The sequence below is a fragment of the Phyllobates terribilis genome, unplaced genomic scaffold (genome assembly GCF_046119375.1).
Source record: "Phyllobates terribilis strain yellow unplaced genomic scaffold, ASM4611937v1 Scaffold_2__4_contigs__length_985480577, whole genome shotgun sequence".
Classification (NCBI taxonomy): Eukaryota; Metazoa; Chordata; class Amphibia; order Anura; family Dendrobatidae; genus Phyllobates; species Phyllobates terribilis.
The window spans coordinates 121,001,887-121,027,602 of NW_027362762.1; the positions used below are offsets into that span (position 1 = coordinate 121,001,887).

General features: G+C 45.9%; 1 protein-coding gene across 2 annotated transcripts in view; it reads right to left on the minus strand.

Moving 5' to 3' along the window:
• The window catches only part of SUPT20H (SPT20 homolog, SAGA complex component), a 99,442-nt gene that overhangs the window by 25,162 nt on the left and 48,564 nt on the right, over positions 1 to 25,716 (minus strand). For both annotated transcript variants that reach the window (XM_073662562.1, XM_073662561.1), the window contains exons 14-17: positions 11,114 to 11,271; positions 4,216 to 4,248; positions 3,922 to 4,039; positions 3,723 to 3,828 (exon numbers count right to left, since the gene is read on the minus strand). In XM_073662562.1, coding sequence (XP_073518663.1) covers positions 3,723 to 3,828; positions 3,922 to 4,039; positions 4,216 to 4,248; positions 11,114 to 11,271 — 415 coding nt within the window. The remainder of the gene's footprint in view (positions 1 to 3,722; positions 3,829 to 3,921; positions 4,040 to 4,215; positions 4,249 to 11,113; positions 11,272 to 25,716) is intronic.

Sequence of the window (25,716 nt, forward strand, 5' to 3'; positions counted from 1 at the left end):
ATCAGAAAGTGGTGAGGTGTCAAACAGACACAAGCACGGTGATCACAGATTGGCCTGAGATTTAGATGCCTTCAGGATGGTAAACTTTTTTATATTTAAATGGTAGTATTTAGGCGAGGTTTCTGTTGGGGGTTCCTCCTGAATCCCCCTAAAAATGAGGTTCAGACCCCCCCATTGAGTCCATAAACTGCAATGACACAAACAAGTTCAAGTGAGCTGAGTTTGTGTTTTTTTCCTGAAAGTGTCCATCTTTTCAGACGGGCACAGAAACAAAGTCTAGCCTCAAACACACTGCACTGAAAAGCATCGTGAACAGGGTCTAACAGAAAACTCCTTGGAAAATAAACTACCAGTACCATTTATTATCTAGCAGATATTTTATTAGGTGAGGGCTTGCATGTTTTCGAGAGTCATACAACATTCCTGCATTAGCATAGGACATGGGTGCACAACCTTCTCTGGTCCGAGGGCCACATTCTCATGCCCCATCACTCCCAAGGGCCACAACAAAACTCACGTCGGAAATGTCTAATATGGTAACACCCCCTTTATCAAAATGATATGCCATAAATGCTTGATAGCTAGCGGTTCAGAAAGTGGAGCCTGCAACTATGGGAATAATAAAGGTCCACTTTGCCCCCAGTTAGCACTAAGGAGAGGGGATAGGCCATGCGTGAATTTGGCTCTCCCCATTGTAAACTTAAAATGCCAAACTACAATGTAGAAGGCAGAAACAGAGATGGCCACCTGCAAACCATGTACATCTTTCTGGAGTAAGAGGGGTAAGGGAGTCCATTCTCCTAAAATGTACGGGGGACACAGGAGACGGTGTACCACCCTCTCTTTTGTTTGATATGGAAGCTACAAGCAAACAGACACACAGGCAATCACTTGTGACTAAATGATTGGGGGCTACACAAAATGGCACAACGGCCACATGTGGCCCCCTGGTCATGGCCCCCTGGTATAGGGCATATCAGCAGATCTACACTGGAGACCACTGCCGTAAAGCTGGAACTGATAATCTAGCACTGATGCAGAATAAAGAGGTCTTACTGAAGTGAAAAGACAACATGATAGTTGCACATATGTACAGTTCGGTCCATATATATTTGGACAGAGAGAACATTTTTCTAATTTTGGTTCTAGACATTACCACAATGAATTTTAAACAAAACAATTCAGATGCAGTTGAAGTTCAGACTTTCAGCTTTCATTTGAGGGTATCCACATTAAAACTGGATGAAGGGTATAGGAGTTTCAGCTCCTTAACATGTGCCACCCTGTTTTTAAAAGGACCAAAAGTAATTGGACAATTGACTCCAAGGCTATTTCATGGACAGGTGTGGGCAATCCCTTCATTATGCCATTCTCAATTAAGCAGATAAAAGGCCTGGTGCTTGCATTTAGAAGGTTTTGCTGTGAAGTAAACATGCGGTCAAAGGAGCTCTCCATGCAGGTGAAACAAGCCATCCTTAAGCTGCAAAAACAGAAAAAACCCATCCGAGAAATTGCTACAATATTAGGAGTGGCAAAATCTACAGTTTGGTACATCCTGAGAAAGAAAGAAAGCACTGGTGAACTCATCAATGCAAAAAGACCTGGGCGCCCACGGAAGACAACAGTGGTGGATGATCGCAGAATAATCTCCATGGTGAAGAGAAACGCCTTCACAACAGCCAACCAAGTGAACAACACTCTCCAGGAGGTAGGCGTATCAATATCCAAATCTACCATAAAGAGAAGACTGCATGAAAGTAAATACAGAGGGTTCACTGCACGGTGCAAGCCACTCATAAGCATCAAGAAGAAAAAGGCTAGACTGGACTTTGCTAAAAAAACATTTAAAAAAGCAAACACAGTTCTGGAAGAACATTCTTTGGACAGATGAAACCAAGATCAACCTCTACCAGAATGATGGAAAGAGAAAAGTATGGCGAAGGTGTGGTACAGCTCATGATCCAAAGCATACCACATCATCTGTAAAACACGGCAGAGGCAATGTGATGGCTTGGGCATGCATGGCTGCCAGTGGCACTGGGTCACTAGTGTTTATTGATGATGTGACACAGGACAGAAGCAGCCGAATGAATTCTGATGTATTCAGAGCCATACTGTGTGCTCAGATCCAGCCAAATGCAGCCAAACTGATTGGTCGTCGTTTCATACTACAGATGGACAATGACCCAAAACATAAAGCCAAAGCAACCCAGGAGTTTATTAAAGCAAAGAAGTGGAATATTCTTGAATGGCCAAGTCAATCACCTGATCTCAACCCAATTGAGCATGCATTTCACTTGTTAAAGACTAAACTTCAGACAGAAAGGCCCACAAACAAACAACAACTGAAAACAACCACAGTGAAGGCCTGGCAGAGCATCAAAAAGGAGGAAACACAGCGTCTGGTGATGTCCATCAGTTCAAGACTTTAGGCAGTCATTGCCAACCAAGGGTTTTCAACCGAGTACTAGAAATGAACATTTTATTTACAATTATTTAATCTGTCCAATTACTTTTGGTCCCTTTAAAAACAGGGTGGCACATGTTAAGGAGCTGAAACTCCTAAACCCTTCGTCCAATTTTAATGTGGATACCCTCAAATGAAAGCTGAAAGTCTGAACTTCAACTGCATCAGAATTGTTTTGTTTAAAATTCATTGTGGTAACGTCTAGAACCAAAATTAGAAAAATGTTGTTTCTGTCCAAATATATATGGACCTAACTATATATGTAGTATAATTATCCACATGCAAGTTTTACTAACTGGTGTAAATTTAAAGGGAACCTGTCATGTCACTAAATGCTATTACCCTGCGAATATACGGTAAATCTGCAGGTCAATAGGATTACCATCCTGTCCGGACGCCTTACTGAGAGCCCCACTAGCAAGAGGAATGAACTTTATTCCTCCCGCGACTTTCAGTCATATACCGGCATGGCTATAGTCATTGCTCAGTACACAGTGAGTGGCGACTGAAAGCACGCCCCCCCCCCCCCCCCAGATGAGCTGCAGAGTGAGCTGTCAATCAAGGTTACAGGGTGTGCTTTGTTCAGTCGCCACTCACTGTGAACTGAGCGATGACTACAGCCATGCAGACAGAGCTTCTATAACAAAGTCGGTGGCAGTCGGGAGGAATAAAGATAATTTCCTTCCAGTAAGGCGGCCAGACGACACAAACGCTACATCTGCATGTAAATAATATCTTGACAAGAGAGTTTCCCTTTAATAATTGCATACACACCTGCGTGCATGTCTTTCACTCTATATAATCCTGGCATCTATTTCCATTACATAATTCATCAGATTAAAGCCTCATTCAGACTTTCATTTTCCAAATAGAATATGTTCATTCTTCACATTTCCATTTTTTTTTTTTTTTTTTTTATCGAGTCACGTTATCAAACTCGCCCATTCATATGAATGGGTCTGTGAATAAATAAAAAAAAAAAAAAAAAAAGGACACCGATTCCATCCATGTGACATCTGAATGCAGCTTTTCAACAGGAAGGAAAATCTTGCAAATTTTCTTTTTTGCATATGAGAAAAACCAATGACACGCTGATGAAAAATGGATGAAAATTGGATTCTGCGTACTGATGAAAAGCAATCAGGTATGAGAAAAATAAGCAGTGTCTGAATGAGACCATCATTGTGGATAGGGGCGAATAACTAAGCCAACATATCATTTCATAAATCAATGATCAAAGTAAAGAACATTTTACCGGAAGAATTGCTCCCAGAGTTGGAGGGAAGTTTGATGGGGGGTGGTCTGTGCTTCACACCTTTTCCCAGCATAGAGGACTGGATGGAGCCGGCGATGCCATCCGACTAAACAAAGACGGGCATAAAAACATCACTGCTGGTATATTATTGATAAAGGGCACGTATAAGTGCAAATCATAGTATACACCTGACACGTACCTCCATCTCCTTGCCTGGGGACAGAGGATTGTGGCTGGACACCCCTCCTGCGTTGTAAGTCATCTTCACAAGCCCTTTGGATTCATTTTTAAATAAATCCTGGTACTGACTGACGACTCTGGAAGGAGAGAAATAGAGATTTTAGCGAATGCAGATTGAACGTGATTGCGATCATTAAGGATTCCAGTGGAAAATGTTTTTTTAATTAACAGAAAAGGAGGTTTTCAGCAGCATCCACTACGAATCCTAAATACATGGAGTTACTCACAAGGATCACAATAAGCCACTACTCACCGATCAATATCATTTTTAGATCCAATAAGAAATCTGAGTAGGGAAAAAGAAAAATCAGCGGCTCAGTTATTTTTGTACACGTGCAAACAAAATTTCCTACGCAGAATAATAAATGTGTATAATTACATCACAGACAGTGAGATGAGAAAACTAATATTTGACAAAGTGAAGACATGTGGCTAGCCATCCCTCTTTAATCTGTGGAGGTCTGAAATCTGGGACCCCCACCAATTCTGAAAATGAAATGGAAGCAGGAGTGGTGTAGTGTCGAGTCTCCTAATCTTTCCTCCACAGCAGCGCTCTCGTCCAACATACTCTGCAGCACTTAGAAGGATAGGTGGGAGAGGAAAACATTGAAAGGGAACCAGGCGATGCGTTTACTCCATTCTCAGGATTAGTGGAGGTCCCAGAAGTCAGACCCCTCACCAATCATAAAACGCCTTTAAAAGAGGACCGGTCACATATCTCAAATTAAAAACTAATTAGCTACCTTGCCAATATCCCCGTACTTCCCTGATCCTGCCGCTGTTTTCCGTTTTGTCTCGCAAGATCACGCTGCCCAATCAGGTTCAGATGCTGCAAAGTGGTGATTGGACAGCGGCATAGAGGGGAAGGACTACACGCCCCCTGAGAAAACTCTGGTGGACCACAAGCATATCTGGCGTAAAAAAAAAAAAAAAAAAAAAAAAAAGCTCATCTCTGCAATGGAGGGAAAAGAGGGATTTTTGGTACTCACCGTAAAATCTCTTTCTTGGAGCCTTCATTGGGGGACACAGGACCATGGGTGTATGCTGTTGTCGCTAGGAGGTTGACACTAGGCAAAAAAAGGAAAATAGCTCCTCCTCTGCAGTATGCACCCGTCTACAGGCACCAAGCTCACCAGTTAGTGGCTAAAGCAGTAGGAGAAGCATAAAACAAACAACTATGCAATGCCCAAACGGGGCACAACCGTGAAAACTGAATGAGATGCCCAACAGGGCCAATTGGACACATGCCCAAAATCAGGGAGGGTGCTGTGTCCCCCAATGAAGGCTCCAAGAAAGATTTTACAGTGAGTACCAAAAATCCCTCTTTATCACTTCATTGGGGGACACAGGACCATGGGACGTCCCAAAGCAGTCGATTGGGTGGGAGAACAGAAGATAGTCACAGACTAGGTCAGACTGCGGCAACTGCCGCCTGCAGGACCTTCCGTCCAAGACTGGCATCAGCCGAAGAATAAGTGTGGACCTTGTAAAACCTTGAAAAGGTGTGGAGTGAAGACCACGTTGCGACCGAAGCCTGATGGCGGACCGCCCAAGAGCCCTTACTCCGGGAGGGGGAGGTTTGTCCGAGATGCGATATGCCTCCAAAATGGTCGAACGTATCCAACGGGCGATGGTTGACTTGAAAACAGGAAGATCCTTGCGATGGCCCTCAGGGATGACAAAAAGGGCATCCGAGCGCCTAAGGAAGGCCGTTCTAGAAAGGTACACACATAGAGCTCTGACCTGGTCCAGTTTGTGCAGGGACTTCTCCCGTGGATGCACTGGAGTCGGGCAAAAGGAAGGCAAAACAATGTCCTCATTAATGTGAAGAGCGGAAATCACCTTTGGCAAAAAGGAAGGCACCGGCCTGAGCACTACTTTGTCTTGATGGAATACCAGAAAAGGCGACCGACAAGAGAGGGCCGCGAGTTCTGCAACCCTTCTAATAGAGGTATCAGCCACCAGAAAAACCACCTTCCAGGAAAGAAGAGAGTCACGAATGTCCTGATTGGGTTCAAACGGAGACTGTTGTAGGACGCTTAGGACCATATTAAGGTCCCATGGTTCCACTGGAGGGCGATAGGGAGGCGTCAGGTGGGCCACCCCTTGTAGAAACGTCTTGACCTGAGGACGGCTAGCTAAGTTACGTTGGAATAGAATGGACAAGGCCGAAACTTGGCCTTTGAGAGTGCTGAGAGAGAGTCCCGCCTCTAGGCCAGACTGAAGAAAAGCCAAAATGACTGGCAAAGAAAAAGACATAGGAGCCAGCTGATCCTGTTTGCAGTGACGAAAAAAAGGCTCTCCAAGTTCTGTGGTATATGCGCGAGGTAGCGGGTTTTCTGGCGTTAATTAGGGTCTGAATGACATTGTCAGTAAAGGCCGCCCTCTGCAACACCGCGGCCTCAAAGGCCATACCATTAAATTCAGAGAACGAGAACTCTGATGAAGAATAGGACCCTGAGAGAGGAGGTCCAGACGGTCTGGTAGTCTCCAGGGGGAGTCGACGAACAGATTTACCAGATCTGCGTACTAGACGCGTCTGGGCCAATCTGGGGCTACTAGGAGAACTGGTACTCCCTCTGTCTTGATCTTTTTGATGACTCGAGGGATCAAAGGTAGAGGTGGAAAGAGATAGGGCAGTTGGAACTGTGACCATGATATGACTAGCGCGTCCAGGGCGATTGCTAGCGGATCGCGGAACCGAGCTACAAAGGACGGAACCTTGTGGTTTAACCGGGACGCCATGAGGTCGACGTCCGGCGTGCCCCACCGTAAGTAGATTTGGTGAAACACCTCGGGATGGAGAGACCATTCTCCTGAGGCGAGGCCCTGCCGACTGAGGAAGTCGGCCGCCCAATTGTCGACCCCTGGAATATGGACTCCTGAGATTGATGGAACCGTCTTCTCAGCCTAAAAGTAGCACTCTTGCCACCTCTTTTAAAAAAACGGGCTTGCTGCGCGTTCCGCCCTGATGGTTTATGTATGCCACGGCCATGGCATTGTCCGATTGTACACGGACTGGGAACCCTGCCAGGATCTTCTGCCAGTGACGCAACGCCAGGTAAATCGCCCTTATCGCCAGAATGTTGATGGATAGGAAGACTTTGTGGGGACTCCACCGGCCCTGGACTGTGTGTTGCGGAAAAAAAAAAACTGCCCCCCAACCGATGAGACTGGCATCGGTCGTGACGACCTGCCAGCGAAGCGGAAGGAATGACCTCCCGGGTCTGAAGGGAGAAGGGCGGGACCACCAGGTTAGCGACCGTCTTACTTGACGAGGTAACCTGATGCGTCGATCTAGAGATGACGGATTCTTGTGCCAAGCTGAGAGAAGGGCTAGTTGAAGGGGCCGGTATTGGAACTGGGCAAACGGAACTGCCTCCATGGCTGCTACCATTTTTCCCAGGACACTCATGCATAGGCGAAGGGAGTGTGGATTGGAGAGGATGTGGATCCCCTGCAGTGGAGAGTTTATCTTTTCCCTCAGAAGGAGGACCCGGGCACGAGTCGTGTCAAACTGCATCCCTAGGAAGGTTAAGCGTTGGGATGGGACCAGGGAGGATTTGTCTGTGTTGATCAGCCAGCCTTGTGATGCGCAGATTGGGAAGTGAAGGTACGCATCCTGAATGTCCACTGAACATAGATATTCCTCGGTTTCCATCGAGGCTATTACCGACCTGAAGGACTCCATCCTGAACTGTTGGATGCGCACATGTCGGTTTAGCGGTTTGAGGTCCAGAATCGGACGTAGTGAGCCGTCCTTTTTTGGGACGACGAAGAGGTTTGAGTAAAAACCGGAAAATCTTTCCTGAAAGGAAACCGGGACTATGACTCCTGAGCGCAGAAGGGAGGCGATGGCTTGAAGGAAACCGGGAAGCAGAGATGGTTGAGGGGGGCGGGACCTGAGAAAATGCGATCGTGGGCTGGAGTTGAACTCGATCTTGTAGCCGGAATTAAAAATCTCCTTGACCCAGGCATCCTCTATTGCCAAGAATCTCGGAACAGAAGGAGACGGCCGCCCACCCTGGGAGAGGTCCCAGGTGGGAGTGACCCGTCATGCTGAGGAAAACCTGTTGGATTGTGATCGTGATCCAGAGGACTTGGAGGAGCGACCCTTTGGGCGCCAGTTAGGTATGGGCCTAAAGGAGGGCTTACGACTGTCCCGCCGTGCTTGAGTACGGTCCTGTTGAGAGGAGGGGTTCGGTTGAGCGAACTGACGAAAGGACCGGAACTGAAGGGGGCGTCTCCTAGGAAAAGGGTGTTTGGGTCTGGGCTGGGGGAGAGAGGTGCTCTTACCCCCAGTAGCATCAGAGATGATCTGGTGTAGCATGGATCCAAACAGCCTGGAGCCTTGAAAAGGAAGATTAGTTAGAGATCTTTTGGAAGCCGGGTCGGCACTTCAAGCCTTAAGCCAAAGAATTCTACGTAAGGCAACGAGATTGCTGGAAACCCGGGCTGAGCATGCAGCGGAGTCGAGGGACGCCGTAAGTAGATATTTCCCTGCTTGTCGATTTGATCTGCTAAGTCGGCCAGATCGTCCGGGGAGGCCCCTGCTAGGATGCCCTGTCTGAGCTGTTTGGCCCATGCGGACACCGCTTTTGATACCCAAGTTGAGGCAAAGGAAGGGCAAAGGGAGGTGCCCGCAGCCTCAAAGGCTGACTTAGTGAGGGCCTCAACCTGTCTATCCGTGGTATCCTTAAGGGAGGAACCGTCCGGAAGAGACAGTACCGTCTTGGCCGAAAGGCGAGAGACGGGAGGGTCCACATATGGGGACTCCGTCCATTTGCTGACAAGGTCACGGTTAATGTTTAACTGTTTCTTTCCTGTAAAGCGCTTTTCTGGATGCTCCCACTGCTTCTGAAAGACACTGTCAAATTCTGCATGGTTAGAAAAAGTGCGTGTGGGGCGCATAATTTTTTATTTTTTTTTTGAACGGAACTGAGTAGTCCTGAGAAGGGGTCTCGTCTTCTCTAACATGCAGAGTCTGATTGACGGCCGTAATAAGGCTGTCAATCATGTCCTAGATCCTTGAATACTGGTCTGAGTCGGAACCAGAGTCTGAATCCGATGCAGAGTTAGATCCCAGGGCGACCTCCGGGGAATAGGTGTGAGACGCAGGGAGCATCTTGGAGTCTGGAGAGCTGGAGGATGAGCTTGTGTGAGTCCGTTTCTGAGAACGTGTCGTCAGTCTGCCCCTGTGAGGAGGGGGCAGGGGTGCTTGCGAATTGTCTGTGGGGACATTCGGAGCACTGGTGGCCGTGGATAACATAGGCAAGCGTTCTGGCAAGCGTTCTAAGACCTGCACCAGAGATTGAGAAACCTTGGGGAGGTCAGAGACAGACTAGGACATAGCAACAGCCCACTCCGGAGGGGAGGGAGTTCCTTTGTCCTGGGCGGCGGGGGAATCTGGGGTGCCAGCATGGCGGGAGGTTTGCAGGTCGAGCAGAAGGCTGTAGTGAGACCCGCGGGCCACTTAGTACCGCAAAGAGTACAGGCGTAGTATGTGACCATGTGAGAGGGACGGACTGAGAGCTCCCTGGGTTTGGGCATATGTGCCAGGCCAGGGATAATACAGAGGGAGGACGCCTGTGGTCAGGAAAGGGTGTGGGTCGTGTCAGGACAGAGCCTACCTGATCCTGCAGAGAAGCGGTCCCGTGTCCCCCTGAAAGGCTCCGAAGGTGAGGCTGGAGCGGGTCACAGTCAGGTGCCGACGGAGTAGGGAGCTGCGTGCGCAGAGTGATGGCGTCGGTGTAGGGGAAGGAGCAGAGGACGCTGCCCTGATGAAGGGGCACGTCGAGGCTCTGATAGGTGGATGGAAAGGGGGGCGGGCTTGAAAGACCCGCCATTGATAGGTCCGCGGAAAGCTCGAGGGCGTGACGGAAGTGTCACTATGCTCCTCGGCCCTGGTTGGTGAAATAGTAGGGGGCGTATAGCGGTCGGAGGGGGACCGCCCACCGGACACGCCCCCCAGACTGAGAAGGAGGAAGTGGCCAGGGAAGCGCTGTTAAGCGCCATGTTTGGTGAGAGGAGGAGGAGGGGGGGGGCAGGTAACGCCGGGGGACTGGGACCTACAGCTGAGAGACAGAGGAAGTACCTCTCTTAGCGGGTCCGGCTGTCGTCTCTTCCTCTCTCCTTCTGAGGATGGTCTCAGGATGCCGTCCTGGTGGGATCCTGGCTCTTCCTCCTTCCCGCACTGTCCGGTCCTGGACAGTGCAGGAGACGGTGTCAACCCCAGAAAACTGGGGGAAGGTCACCAGCAGGGACCACCGTCTCCCTCCCAGGCCGCTCCGAGGAGGGGGCTGGGGTGGGGAACAGGCTAGGACTGGCCACCAAAATCACCCAGAGACACCCAAAGGTGACAGGGGATAAGTCCTGCCCAGCGGGTCCGAGAGTGGGCGATGTGGGGGTAGCCACACTGCTCTCTCGGTCGCTTGTGGGTTAACAGGGGACGCAATGTGCCCTGTTAGCCTGAAGAGCTGTATCTGAAAGAGAAAAAACAAGGATTAATAAACACAACAGGGTTGGATCTGTGAAGATCCAGGTCTACCTCCTACAGACACTAAGCTTAAACTGGTGAGCTTGGTGCCTGTAGGTGGGTGTATATTACAGGGGAGGAGCTATTTTCCTTTTTTTGCCTAGTGTCAACCTCCTAGCGACAGCAGCATACACCCATGGTCCTGTGTCCCCCAATGAAGCGATAGAGAAAAATGACGGAAGACAGCAGCAGGTTCAGGGGAGTATGGGGATTTTGGCAAGGTAACACTCATGTTTTTGGACACGTGACAGATCCTCTTTAAAGTGGAGTTTGAAAAGGTTCTTATTACCTGTAGTGTTGGAAGCAGGAACTGTAATCGCATTCATACGGTAAGGACCACCTCATGACCAGTGGCCATGCCAAAAATATCTGAGATGGGAATAGCCCTTTAAATTACAATAGAATATTCTTCACACAACAAATTGCCATATATCCATAAGGTACAGAGTAGTCAAAGTTTAGGTACTGAGCAGCTAATTCACTAAAACACAACCCGTATGGCTGTCCCCCTCCCCCCAATTCAATGTTACAAGGGAGCCTGTTTCCCAGCATTTGGCCATTTTTGCATTTCGGGTGGAAATCCTCATTATTATATTTCATAATGGGTTAGACTCACTGAGAATGAGGGCTGTGGAAAACATCGTCTTCATCACCTGTAGAGGCGTGCATTTTACCAAAGTACAAAGGATTGCCGACATTCTGAAAAACGGTTAACTTTGCCTTCTGGAAAGGAGTACTGTTCTCACATTCAAAGATGTAGTCCTCTTTAGTTTCCTGTAGAAGTGAAAACAAAACAAAAAAACTATTTAAAATACAGTCAAGCAAAAAGGTTGTCCAGGATAACAAAAAAAAAATATATATGTATATAATTATAATAAAAAAAATTAAAAGAGCAACTCTTTCTTTCCAGGAACAGCACCAACCTTGTCCGTGGGTTATGTATGGTATTGCAGCCTAGCCTCATCCCTCAATAAAGAGAGCTACAATTCAAGACAGTCCAGAGAAATAAATGCAAACTCTTTCCATTTTTATTTAAACAGTGCATGTCATTTCAGGAGACGGTTCACAATATGCTGTCGTGTGAAGAAAAACACTTTCTGGTTATTATAAGACTTTTTTAAGCCATAAAAGAAAATCCAAAACAGGCTCCTTGTCTTTTTCACATTGGGGTATTTATAGGCTGAAATGGGCACCAAGTCCACATATTCTAACACTCCATTCTCCTCGCCCAATACTTCTACTGACCATGGGATGAGAACCACCTTTTTCAACAGTTTAGTTCATATCCATTTACCCTCCTCTCCATCCCTCCATCTGTTCACATTATCTCTTATTTCTTCCCTGTCTTTTTCACAATCTTAGGCCCCCTTCACACGTCCATTTTTTTTGCTCCGTTTACGGTCAGTTTTTTTAAGTACCGAAAATAAGGACAAACGCATGCACACCCATGGTTTTCAATGGTGGTGCGTACGTGTCAGTGTTTTCAATGTGTCCGTGTGAAAAATCCGCAGACATGTCCTTTTTTTCCGTCAGCACAGAGGAAATGCGTGCCACACACGTGCACACCGATAACATCCGTGTGACACGTACCTGAATGAAATGCTTCGGCGGCTGGGAAAAGCAGTACAGTTAGCGATATTCTCAGGAGCTGGGTGCTGACTACAACTGCCATCATCCTTGCCTGGTCTCCCTGTGATCAGCGAGACCAGGCGCCCAGCTGGGAATGTCATGCATTAAATAAATAATTAAGTTTAAAAAAAAAATGGCGTGGAGTCCCCCTTATATTTTAAAACCAGCGCAAATGAAGCAGACAGCTGCGGGCTTCTATGGTTAATGATCCATCCCCAGCCAAAAGGTAGAGACCCGCAGCCACCCCAGAATTGGCGCATCACATTAGATACACCATTACGGCGATGAGCCCGCACCTCTGATCAGCTGTCATGTGACAGCCGCGGGTGGAACCGCGGAAGGACGTCACTAGTCCCGCCCATCAGCGCCTGTGTCACATGACCGCGGGTCGCCGATGGGTTGGCATGACAATCCGGGGTCTGCAGGAGATCTCTGCGGTTGTCATTGCCAGGATGCTATGGGTGCTATGAGTGCCACCGAGAGGTAGGCACTCATAGCTAGTGAGCATTTCTGATCATCAGATCAGATGATTGCAGCTTCTAGTCTCCCATGGAGACTATTGAAGAATGTAAAAATTAAAAAAAAAAAAAAAAAAAAAAAAAAGTTTTTAAAAAAATATATAAAAAAGTATAAATCACCCCCCTTTTGACCCATTCAAAATGATACAATAATAAAAAAAATCAAATATACACATATTTGGTATAGCCGGGTTCAGAATCGCCCGATCTGTCAATGTATAAAAAGAATTAATCAGATCAGTAAACAGCTTAATGAGACAAAAAATCAAAATGCCTTGCATACATTGTATCTACACCAAAATGGTATTACTAAAAACGTCAGCGTGGCGTGCAAAAAATAAGCCCTCACCTGGCCCCAGATACCAAAAAATGGAAACGCTACGGGTCTCGAAAAATGGCGTTTTATTTTTTTCCAACAAACTTTGGATCAGCCCTTCAAGGACAGGAAACCTACAGATAAAGGCAGTACCTCTCCCCCGCCTCAGTTGTTTACAGAGCACGAGAGGACCTCCAGGTTAATAACACAACATACAACATTATTATGATGCTTATCAGGAACACCACGTGACTACATATAAATAACAAAAGTAAGTGTGCACACCCACACGTGAAGGGAGGGAATGTACGGGTGCCTTCATGGGCTCTGAGAAATCCCGTTACCAGTAGGTAACTACGTCTTTCTCCTTCCCCCATGACGGCACCAAGGAGAGAATTGCAAAGAAATGTATTGGGGGGGAGACCACTGCTTCCAGAACCCTTCTATCAAAAGTAAGGTCTGAAGAAGAGGCTAGGTCCAGCCGATAATGATTGAAAAATGTAGAGGGAGATGACCACATCTACATATCTGTTCGATTGAAGCACCAGCGCTTTCCGCCCAGGAGGCTGCCACTGCTCTTGTCGAGTGAGCCTTCAGATTCACCAGAGTGGCTTCCCCACATGAAGAGTATGACAGGTGATGGTGTCTCTTATACATCTCGCTAACGTGTTTTAGAAGCTTTTTGCCCCTTTCGAGGTCCCAAAAAGCACACAAAGAGAGCCCTATCCTTCCTACACTCTTGCTTGGCAGCTAGGTACTGGATTAGGCACCATCTGACGTCTAGCGTATGCAAGTCCCTATCTCCCTTGCTCTTGGGACTGGGGCAAAAGGCAGGGAGGGTGATCAACTGAGACCTATGAAAATGTGACGCCACTTTTGGCAGGTAGGCTGGCTTGGTTTTAAGAACAACTCTATCCTCCAAGATTTGTGTGAATGGAGGGCCTGCAGATAATGCCTGGATATCACTGACTATGCGCTGACGCGGGCGCTACTACAAGTGATGTTTTAAGGGATGGCGTTCTTAGAGATGCGTCTGCCAGGGGTTCGAAAGGAGGCTTGGTCAGAGCTGTAAGGACTAAGTTTAGATCCCAAGGAGGCGAGTTTCGAGAGGGGAGAGGTCTAGATCTAGCCGATGCCTTGACGAATCTAGATATCCACCTATTTCTGGCCAGGTTGCAATTGTATAGGGCCCCTAATGCTGCGACTTGAACCTTCAAAAAAGGTGCTTGTAGCTAGGCCCTGTTCCAACTCCTTCTGCAGAAATTCTAAAATGGCTGTCAGCGGAACCCCTCCTTCTAACCTGGAACCTGAAGATGAAAGGAACTTCCTCAAAGTTTTCCCATAAAGTCTGGTGGTTACAGGTTTCCTTCTTTGTAGTAACGTGGAGATTAAATTTGGGGAAAAATATTTATCCCTCAGGAGAGCCCTTTCAAATTCCAGGCTGTCATGAATACGTTTGTTACCTGAGGATGAAAAACCGGTCCCTGGGAAAGAAGGTCCGGAAGTTCTGGAAGTACCCAGGGGTCGGAGATGGACATTATCCTCAGCCAAGAAAACCACATCCTCTTCGGCCAGAAGTGGGCTATTAAGGTGACTTTTTCTCTGTCCTCCCTGATCTTTATCAGAATTGCCGGAATCAGGGCAACTGAAGAAAAAGCATAGCCTAGAGGGTGATTCCATGGGATCGTGAAGGCGTCTAATGCTACGGGGTCTATTGAGCAGAAAGCATCTATCTTCTTGTTCTGACTGTTGGCGAATAGATCTATGGTAGGACGTCCCCACATCACTACGATCTGATTGAATACTGGGCGTTTCAGTTCCCACTCGCCCTGTCTCAGCTGGGTCCTGCTCAGGAAGTCTGCTCTGCGATTTTCTATCCCCCTTATGTGGAGGGCTGATAGGGACTTCAAATTGCTTTTGGCTAACTGAAAAATGGTCTCTGTTACGTGCATCAGAGGACGGGACCGGGTACCTCCCTGGTGATTCAGGTATGCTACTACTACCCGGTTGTCTGAGAACACTCTTACGTGGTGACCCCGCAGAGTGTCCAGGAACTCCACTGCTAGCAGTTCTTTCACGTTTGAGGAAGCTGAACTCAGGTCTTCTTTCCAAACCACCTGAGCTATCTGGTCGTCCAAGTGATCCTGTGGTCAGGATCTGATGGCCTGAAATCACCCACGGAATGCCCTGGGTTAAATTGTCTATCCTCATCCACCATCCCAGAGAAAGTGTGGTTTTTGATGACAAGGTTAGCTCACCTTCTAAATGCTCTTTTAGAGAACTTTTAGCTCCTAGGATTTCCAACTGCAACTCTCTGGAATGTATCTGAGCCCATTGAACGGCCGAAAAACAGGTGGTCATGGAACCTAGGAGGAACATAGCTTTTTGCATAGACATCGACGGGTGGTCCCTTATCCGAGAAACCGGAGCTATGATCTTTTGAATCTTTCCTGCCGGGAGGCGACATTCTTGATTCTTTGAATCTAATATGATGCCTAGATTTTCCTGTACTTGATTTGGCTCGGTTCTGGATTTTTTTTAGATTTAAAAGTCAACCTAAGCTGATCAAGGAATCCAAGACCTTTCCTAGTTGGTCTTTGCAATGTTGGAAAGCACTGCCTGTTATCAGAAAATCATCCAGGTATAGGACAATCAGTACATCTTGTTCTCTCAGGTGTGCTGTTACCTCCGCAATTATCTTGGTAAACACCCTTGGGGCTATGGCTAGACTGAATGGAAGGGCCGTATACTGATAGTGCTACCCTGAGGAATTTCTGATAATCCTTGTGGATAGGGACGTGATCATAAGCGTCCTTTAGGTCCAGAACAGTCCTGAAACAGTATTTTTACTGACGTTTTTATTGATTCCATTTTGAAGGTTGAACCTTCAACAGCTAGTTCAATTTCTTTAGGTTTACGACTGTCCTGTAAGTCCCATCCATTTTTTTCCTCAGGACAGGGGGGAGTAGAATCCTTCGCCTTTTTTCCTGGGCAGGGACTTCTTGAAGGACTGCTTTCCCTAGAATCTCCTGCTCAAAGGCTAGCTGCTCTTCATTTGAGGATCTCTTGGGAGTCGCTATGAAATTTGGATGGGGAATTGAGTGGAACTGGAATTTCAGACCTGATTTTATTATGTCTAGGATCCAGGAGCTGTTGGACATTCCTTCCCAGGTCAGGAGAAACAATGATAACCTCCCCCCCCCCATCTGGGGAAAACCTTCATTGGGAGGGCTTTCTGTTATCATTGGGGGTCTGCTGAACAAGAACCCTTTGGTTTTCCTCCTTCTATCCTCCCACTTATCCGGGTCCCTGGGGAGGGGGGGTTTCCTATGGATATATTTCTTAATCCAAAAGGACTTCCTATAGGAGTTGGAGAGGACAGGGCAGCGTTTTTTTTTATTATCCCTGGCTTTGTCCAGAATATCGTCAAGCGTAGCACCGAATAAGAATTCGCCCTCACAGGGAATGGAGCATAACCTTGACTTTGTCTAGAGATCTCCCAGCCAAGACTTACGCCAGAGGGCCTGCCGGGCTGCGTTAGAAAAGCTTGCTGCCCTAGCCGCTAGCCTAACAGTCAGCAGAGGCATCTGTCAAGAAGGCAGCTGCTCCTTTCATTACAGGGATGGAGTCTAATACAGTATCCCTAGTTTTTTCCTTCAGTTGGGTTTCTAATGGATCTAACCAGACTATCAGTGATCTGGCCGTACAAGTGGCTGCTTCCGCGGGTTTTAACCCTCCCCCGGCAGCCTCCCATGAACCCTTTAGGAAGGTGTCTGCTTTTTTGTCCATAGGTTATTTTAATACACCCATATCCTCAAATGGAAGTGAGAATTTTTGAAGGCCTTAGTTATAGCCACATCAAATTTTGGAGCCTTTTCCCATAAGAAACATACAGGGGCATCAAATAGGCATGTTCTCTTAGCGGATAAAAGGCCCTTTCTTTCTGGTCTTTTCCACTCTTTCCTAATCAAAGAGTGGACTTTTTCGTTAACAGGGAAATATCTCCTCTTTTTTTGTTCTAGTCCCCCAAACATTATGTCCTGGACAGATCTTTTGGGACGGGGGTCTATCAGCCCCATAGTTGCCCTGACGGCCTTGATGGGACTACCTGTTTCCTCTATGTCCGCTTCTATTCCTGGATGCAGATGACGATGAACTGGATATATCTGAATCTTCCTCATCATCCTCTGAACTACTGGATCCAGATTCAGGGGATACGTTTTTGTGTTTTTTCAGTTTTTTCCCCTTCCCCTGAAGGGACTTAACAGTGTCTTCTACCTGTGACTTTATTATGGACCTAAGTTCTGAATCAAACTTTGGGGTCTCTTCACAGATTGTTTGCTCTATACAAAAGCTGCAGAGTCATTTCCCCCACGTAGTGGGTAACTCTTCTGTGCAAAGTGCATAGGTCATGTGTTTGGTCTTGCCCTCACTTTTCCTTCCCTAGTATAGTAAGAGAAGAGAGAAAAGGGGGACCTCAATTATAAGGTGATCTTTCACAAAGATCACTTACCATTCTGATGGAAGAAGAGGTACCGGGTTAGGAGGAGGAACCATTTTTGTAGACAGGTTCTCTCTCTGGTTTGACGCCGCGCTTCAGTCCTTGCTGTGCTGGGACGATCTGCCGGAACGCCCACTCCCGCTGTTACCACGCTCGTGAGGACAGGAAGGGTCCTCCTGACGTCCCGTTTCCTTATCCCGCTTTTTCCTTTCTTGCTGCTGCAACTGAAGCTGCTGCGGTGGTAATGACTGGGGATGCAGAATCTGCACCTCCTGGTGCTCAAACTCGCTCATGACGGAAGGGCTAAAGAATGCCAGAGCTCTATCAGAAGCACGCTGTTAATGCTCTCTGGCGAAATATATTATAATACAGTACAGACCAAAAGTTTGGACACACCTTCTCATTTAAAGATTTTTCTGTATTTTCATGACTATGAAAATTGTACATTCACACTGAAGGCATCAAAACTATGAATTAACACATGTGGAATTATATACTTAACAAAAAAGGGTGAAACAACTGAAAATATGTCTTATATTCTAGGTTCTTCAAAGTAGCCACCTTTTGCTTTGATGACTGCTTTGCACACTTTTGGCATTCTTTTGATGAGCTTCAAGAGGTAGTCACTGGAAATGGTCTTCCAACAATCTTGAAGGAGTTCCCAGAGATGCTTAGCACTTGTTGGCCCTTTTGCCTTCACTCTGCGGTCCAGCTCACCCCAAACCATCTCGATTGGGTTTAGGTCTGGTGACTGTGGAGGCCAGGTCATCTGGCGTAGCACCCCATCACTCTCCTTCTTGGTCAAATAGCCCTTACACAGCCTGGAGGTGTGCTTGGGGTCATTGTCCTGTTGAAAAATAAATGATGGTCCAACTAAATGCAAACCGGATGGAATAGCATGCCGCTGCAAGATGCTGTGGTAGCCATACTGGTTCAGTATGCCTTCAATTTTGAATAAATCCCCAACAGTGTCACCAGCAAAGCACCATCACACCTCCTCCTCCATGCTTCACGGTGGGAACCAAACATGTAGAGTCCATCCGTTCACCTTTTCTGCGTCGCACAAAGACACGGTGGTTAGAACCAAAGATCTCAAATTTGGACTCATCAGACCAAAGCTCAGATTTCCACTGGTCTAATGTCCATTCCTTGTGTTCTTTAGCCCAAACAAGTCTCTTCTGCTTGTTGTCTGTCCTTAGCAGTGGTTTCCTAGCAGCTATTTTACCATGAAGGCCTGCTGCACAAAGTCTCCTCTTAACAGTTGTTGTAGAGATGTGTCTGCTGCTAGAACTCTGTGTGGCATTGACCTGGTCTCTAATCTGAGCTGCTGTTAACCTGCGATTTCTGAGGCTGGTGACTCGGATAAACTTATCCTCAGAAGCAGAGGTGACTCTTGGTCTTCCTTCCCTGGGGCGGTCCTCATGTGAGCCATTTTCTTTGTAGCACTTGATGGGTTTTTGCAACTGCACTTGGTGACACTTTCAAAGTTTTCCCAATTTTTCAGACTGATTGACCTAAATTTCTTAAAGTAATGATGGCCACTCGTTTTTTTTTTTACTTCTAACAGTCTATTCAGTGGGACTATCAGCTGTGTATCCACCTGACTTCTGCACAATACAACTGATGGTCCCAACCCCATTTATAAGGCAAGAAATCCCACTTATTAAACCTGACAGGGCACACCTGTGAAGTGAAAACCATTTCCGGTGACTACCTCTTGAAGCTCATCAAGAGAATGCCAAGAGTGTGCAAAGCAGTCATCATAGCAAGAGGTGGCTACTTTGAAGAACCTAGAATATAAGACATATTTTCAGTTGTTTCACACTTTTTTGTTAAGTATATAATTCCACATGTGTTAATTCATAGTTTTGATGCCTTCAGTGTGAATGTACAATTTTCTCCCCAGTCTGCAGCACTTCCGGTTCCATTCCAAATTTTTTTTTATCAATAAGGCGAATGGCGCCAGCGCGTCTCTTCTCCTAGGGACGCCTGGATCTCAGCGTCCCGGAAGGGCTCGTGCGCATGCGCCGACTGGATTCTCAGTCAGGAACATCTGCAAGGAGTTAAGAAGTTTGTATGTTCTCCTAGTGTTTGCGTGGGTTTCCTCCAGGTTCTCCGGTTTCCTCCCACACTCCAAAGACATACTGATAGGGAATTTAGATTGTGAGCCCCAATGGGAACAGTGATGATAATGTATGTAAAGCGCTGCGGAATATGTTGGCGCTATATAAAAATAAAGATTATTATTATTTGCGGTGCCGCGTCAGAATGGGGTGCGCTGTGTCATAGGGGCGTGCCGCGCCCGAGCGTGCCAACTGGAACTCGGGAGTTCCTGTGCGCGTTCTTACCAGCGCGGCCTCGGGCAGCCTGTGGCGCAGGCCATGAAGATCCAGGGAGAGGCAGCATGCCTGCTCCGTCTTCCGCTGCCTCTCCCCCCCGCACACCCTAGAGGCCCAGTGACCCCAGCAGTGGCACTTCAGGTCACCACACCAGCCGAGGCAGGGAAACCCCGCTGCTTGAGTCGGACTGGCCGGGCCTCCAACAATCATTCTTTCTTCTGGCACTCAGGCATGCCTTTCTTCTTCTACAGGTACGCTGACTGTAGGTTCCCCGTCAAGGACAGATCCCCTCTCTCCATGGTGCCGTTATGGGGGAAGGAGAAAGTACCTATGCATGTTTGGTATCTACAAAACTCGTAATGACCTGGGGAATCATATTGGCAGTTCACCTTTAGCATTTAGTGAACATGGTAAAAAAAAAAAAAAACACAAACAAACAAGAAACAGTGAAATTGCACCTTTTTTCACCGCATTTGGAATTTTTCCCCCATTTTTCCCCCATTTTCCAGTACAAGATATGGTAAAACCAATAGTGTCGTCCAAAAGTAAAATTTGTCCAGGAAAAAAATAAGCCCTCACACGGCCATATTGACAGAAAAATAAAAAAGTTACGGCTCTGGGAAGAAGGGGAGCATAAAAAAAAAAAAAAAAAAAAAAAGTGCAAAAACGGAAAATGGCCCGGGGGTGAAGGGGTAATAACCAGCAAAGGCAAAGCAGACAGCTGAGAGTTCATATTAAATAGGCTGGGAAGCTCCATGGATATTGGCCCCTTCCCCGACTAATAAGACAGCTACCTGCTGTCTGCTTTTCCTTAGCTGGGGGGGGGGGCCCCAAGCAATTTTTTTTTTTTTTTTTTTACATCGATTCCTAGAAAGCTGCCAGATAAGCTGCACAGAGCTAATTAAATATCTTGACGGCCATCTCTCGCTCTATCATCTAACATCTAAACATCTGTCATTTCTATTCCAGTACTGGTCACACTGATGGTGCACATGGACGTGTGAAGGGGGCCCTACTGTTTCACTTTTCTTCTAAACACTCTGGCTCTACCTGATAAACACCACTTTTTATACCCTTTTCTTCCACTACCATTCTCTAGTTCGCTTCCCACTCACTCTATATACGACTTTTAAACTTTTTATTCTCTCCTCTTCCTGCATTTTGTACTAACCACCTCTTCAAATGGCTCATTCACGACTTTTTATTTTTCACCAACTTGTGAATGTTTTCCATTGCTGTTTTTTTTTTTTTTTTTTTTTTTTACTACTTGAAAAAGACGCCAGTACGACGTTGAAACGCCTTGCAGCAAGAGAGACTTTTCCATCTGCGCAGCCCATCTTCAAAGTGCTTTTGTTCCCTATACAGAGATTGGTATCAGACAAGCTGCTATAATGTCACCCATGCACAGACTCAAGGGATTCCTGTGCTCCCATCTCTTTGTAGCACAAGTTCAGAAGCAGCAGCATTGAGGACATTATACAGTAGTACTGAGCTGTGCAGCTGTGAATCCAGCTCTGGGTTGATATACAGTGGAAACCAGAAGTTTACATACACTATATAAAGAGACACGTATGCATGTTTTTCCTCAATATCTGACATGAAATCAGAATAAACCTTTCCCGTTTTAGGTCAATTAGGATTGTCATAATTTTTAATATTTGTCAAATGCCAGAATAATTAGAGAGAGAAAGTTTTAAAGGGAATCTGTCACTACCTGGGAGTTATCAGACCTCTAATATGGGCATACATGTTATAGAAATGTAAATCTATACATACCTTTATGTCCCATATTAGCGGTCTGATTGCAGAGAAATGTCTTTTTATAAAAATCTGTGCAGGGGAGGGGAGGAATATGGAAATTAAGAAGATAGGCGGGGATTTCTTGGCGTCCCCCAGGATCCAAGCATATGAAAACCGATTTTATAAAAAGACATTTCTCTGCAATCAGACCACAAATATGGGACATACAGGTATGTATAGATTTACATTTCTATAACCTTCATGCCCATATTAGAGGTCTGATAACTCCCAGGGGGTGACAGATTCCCTTTAAGGCATTTTTATTACTTACTGCAAAGTCAAAAGTTTACATACACTAAGATTACTATGCCTTTAAACAATTCTGGACTGCCCATATGATGATGTCATGTGTTTGGAAGCTTCTGTTTTTTGGCAACATCTGAGTTACAGTGGGTACGGAAAGTATTCAGACTCCTTTAAATTTTTCACTCTTTGTTTCATTGCAGCCATTTGGTAAATTCTAAAAAGTTCATTTCTCATTAAAGTACACTCTGCACCCCATCTTGAATGAAAAAAACAGAAATGTAGAAATTTTTGCAAATTTATTAAAAAAGAAAAACTGAAATATCACATAATTATTCCGACCCTTTGCTCAGACACTCATCTTTAAGTCACATGCTATCCATTTCCTTGTGATCCTCCTTGAGATGGTTCTACTCCTTAATTGGAGTTCATCTGTGTTTAATTAAACTGATAGGACTTGATTTGGAAAGGCACACACCTATCTATATAAGACCTCACAGCTCACAGTGCATGTCAGACCAAATGAGAATCATGAGCTCAAAGGAACTGCCCAAGGAGCTCAGAGACAGAATTGTGGCAAGGCACAGATCTAGCCAAGCTTACAAAAGAATTTCTACATTACTCAAGGTTCCTAAGAGCACAGTGGCCTCCATAATCCTTAAATGGAATTAGTTTGGGACCACCAGAAGTCTTCCTAGACCTGGCTGTCCAGCCAAACTGAGCAATCGTGGGAGAAGAACCTTGGTGAGAGAGGTAAAGAAGAACCCCAAGATCACTGTGGCTGAGATCCAGAGATGCAGTAGGGAGATGGGAGAAAGTTCCACAAAGTCAACTATCACTGCAGCCCTCCACCAGTCGGGCCTTTATGGCAGAGTGGCCGAACGGAAGCCTCTCCTCAGTGCAAGACATATGAAAGCCCGCATAGCGTTTGCTCAAAAACACATGAAGGATTTCCAGACTATGAGAAATAAGATTCTCTGGTCTGATGAGACGAAGATAGAACTTTTGGGTAATAATTCTAAGCGGTATGTGTGGAGAAAACCAGCATACAATCCCAACAGTGAAACATGGTGGTGGCAGCATCATGTTATGGGGGTGGTTTTCAGCTGCAGGGACAGGGTGACTGGTTGCAATTGAAGGAAACATGAATGCGGCCAAGTAAAGAGATATCCCAGATGAAAACCTCTCCCAGAGTGCTCTGGACCTCAGACTTGGCTGAAGGTTCACCTTCCAACAAGACAATGACCCTAAGCACACAGCTAAAATAACAAAGGAGTGGCTTCAGAACAACTCTGTGACCATTCTTAACTGGCCCAGCCAGAGCCCTGACCTAAACCCAATTGAGCAGCTCTGGAGAGACCTGAAAATGTCTGTCCACCAACGTTCACCATCCAACCTGACGGAACTGGAGAGGATCTGCAAATTAGGATGCCAGAGGATCCCCAAATCCAGGTGTGAAAAACTTGTAGCATCATTCCCAAGAAGACTCATGGCTGTACTGGCTCAAAAGGGGGCTTCTACTCAATATTGAGCAAAGGGTCTGAATACTTATGACCATGTGATATTTCAGTTTTTCTTTTCTAATAAATTTGCAAAAATGGCTGCAATGAAACAAAGAGTGAAAAATTGAAAGGGGTCTGAATACTTTCCGTACCCACTGTAATTAGAGACATACCGGTGGATGTATTTTAATGCATATCTGTCTTTTTATCTAGTGTATGTATGTAAACTTCTGGTTTCTACTGTAAACACTTAGTAGCAGGCAGGAGCATGGGTCTGTACGTGTCAGTGCCTTTCTCGCTCAGCTCCTTTCCCCTAAAATTTAATAGGCTGCTGTAATCTGATCCCTTAGTAAGCTAGTATTCCAAATTAGATTTTAGCAGAGTGGGGGAGAAGTGGCTTATATGAGTGGGGGAGAAGTGGCTTATATGAGTGGGGGAGAAGTGGCTTATATGAGTGGGGGAGAAGTGGCTTATATGAGTGGGGGAGAAGTGGCTTATATGAGTGGGGGAGAAGTGGCTTATATGAGTGGGGGAGAAGTGGCTTATATGATTATTCAGACAAATGTGGGAGACCATTGTCAAGATTGCTCCACCCACGCTCATCTGCCAAATTTATCTGTCATGTTAAGAGGCAAGATGGTGGAGATGCACATAATCCAAAGGAAATAGTTGATCTTTTTCACTCCTATTATGAGAAATTATATAATATTAAGAACAAATTCGCAGATATGCCCCCTCTGGATGTCTCTGAAAAGATTAAAAAGAGTATATACAAGAAACCTCTCTAACCATGCTCAATAACTCGGTCCTGGAGGCACTAGAAGAGGAGATTTCTTTGGAAGAGATCGACTCCGTAATTCGGTCTACCCCATCGGGTAAATGCCCAGGATCAGACGGTTTCACACCGGCATTCTATAAAAATGTCAGGGAACAGCTCTCTCCAATATTGGAAAAGACCTTTAACTCAATAGATGATAATGTGGGCTTTGTCCCTCAATCTTTAGAGGCAAATATTAGTGTGCTTCCTAAGCCAGGTAAGGACCCTTCGATTATAGCTAATTTTAGACCAATTTCTCTAAATGTCGATCTGAAACTATTCTCAAAAATTCTGGCCGATAATTGCTTCCTTCTGTGATCAACAATGATCAGGTGGGCTTTGTCAAGGGCCCTAGAGGCTAGAGATAATGCCATAAAAATCCTACTAATTATCTCAAAGGCAAAACTTAGCTATACCCCATTAGGTCTCCTCTCTGTAGATGCAGAAAAGGCCTTCGACTGAGTCCACAGGAGGTTTATGGAGGAAGCAGTTAAACAGATAGGCTAGGTGCCCGTTTTTTACAAAAAAATGTGGCCCTATATAATGGCCCAACAGCACGAGTCAGGGTGAATGGGTTGCTGTCTACACCGTTTACAATCAGTAATGGAACTAGGCAGGGCTGCCCCCTTTCTCCATTGCTGTATGTAGTAGTAATGGGGCATTTATTTAACACCATTAGGAACAATGGGGATATCCATGGATACACATTAGGCTCTGAGTCATACAAAACGTCTCTTTACGTAGACGACTTACTTCTTTATATATCACAACCACAGATTTCCTTCCCTGTAGTTCTGAAAGAATTTGATAGCTTTGGATCACTTAGTAAGTTCAAAGTAAACTACTCTAAATCTGAAGCCTTTAATATTTCGCTCCCTCAAAATGAAATTATTCAAATTATGAATAAGTTCCCATTTAAATGGAAAGGAGAATCACTAAAATACCTAGCGGTCTTTATCCCATCAGACCTTAATAAATTATTCGAGCTCAACTACCAATCCTTACTACACAAAACGGGTAAAGACCTAATGATATACTAAGTCAAAACTATCTTGGTTTGGGAAAACCAACGCTATCAAAATGGACAATCTACCACGTTTCTTGTACATCTTCCAGACAGTCCCGATCTCTCCTCCTCATAATTTCTTTTGAAAGTTGAGAATGGCCTTAGTTAGGTTTATCTGAGGTAAATTAAAACCCCGTCGCAGTACTCAAACCCTCTCCCGACCTAAATTGTTAGGTGGTGCTGGTCTGCCAGACTTTAAAATGTATTTTCAAGCTGCCTCTTTGGCAAGGATCCTAGATTGGCATTTTCATTCGAACGATAAACAATGGGTGGGCATACAACAAGAGGGCTCAGATAGACCATTGAGATACCTGCCGTGGTGCTCAGGAGATTTCAATATCAATATATCAATAAAAAGTACTCTTAGAACATGGCTGGCTTTGAGGAGAGAGGTGTTCACCACGGGGAGCACTGAATATTCATGCTCCATAATAGCAGCACACAGTGTAGCCGCAGCGCGGCTCCTGCTGCTGCCGGAATCGCCTGTG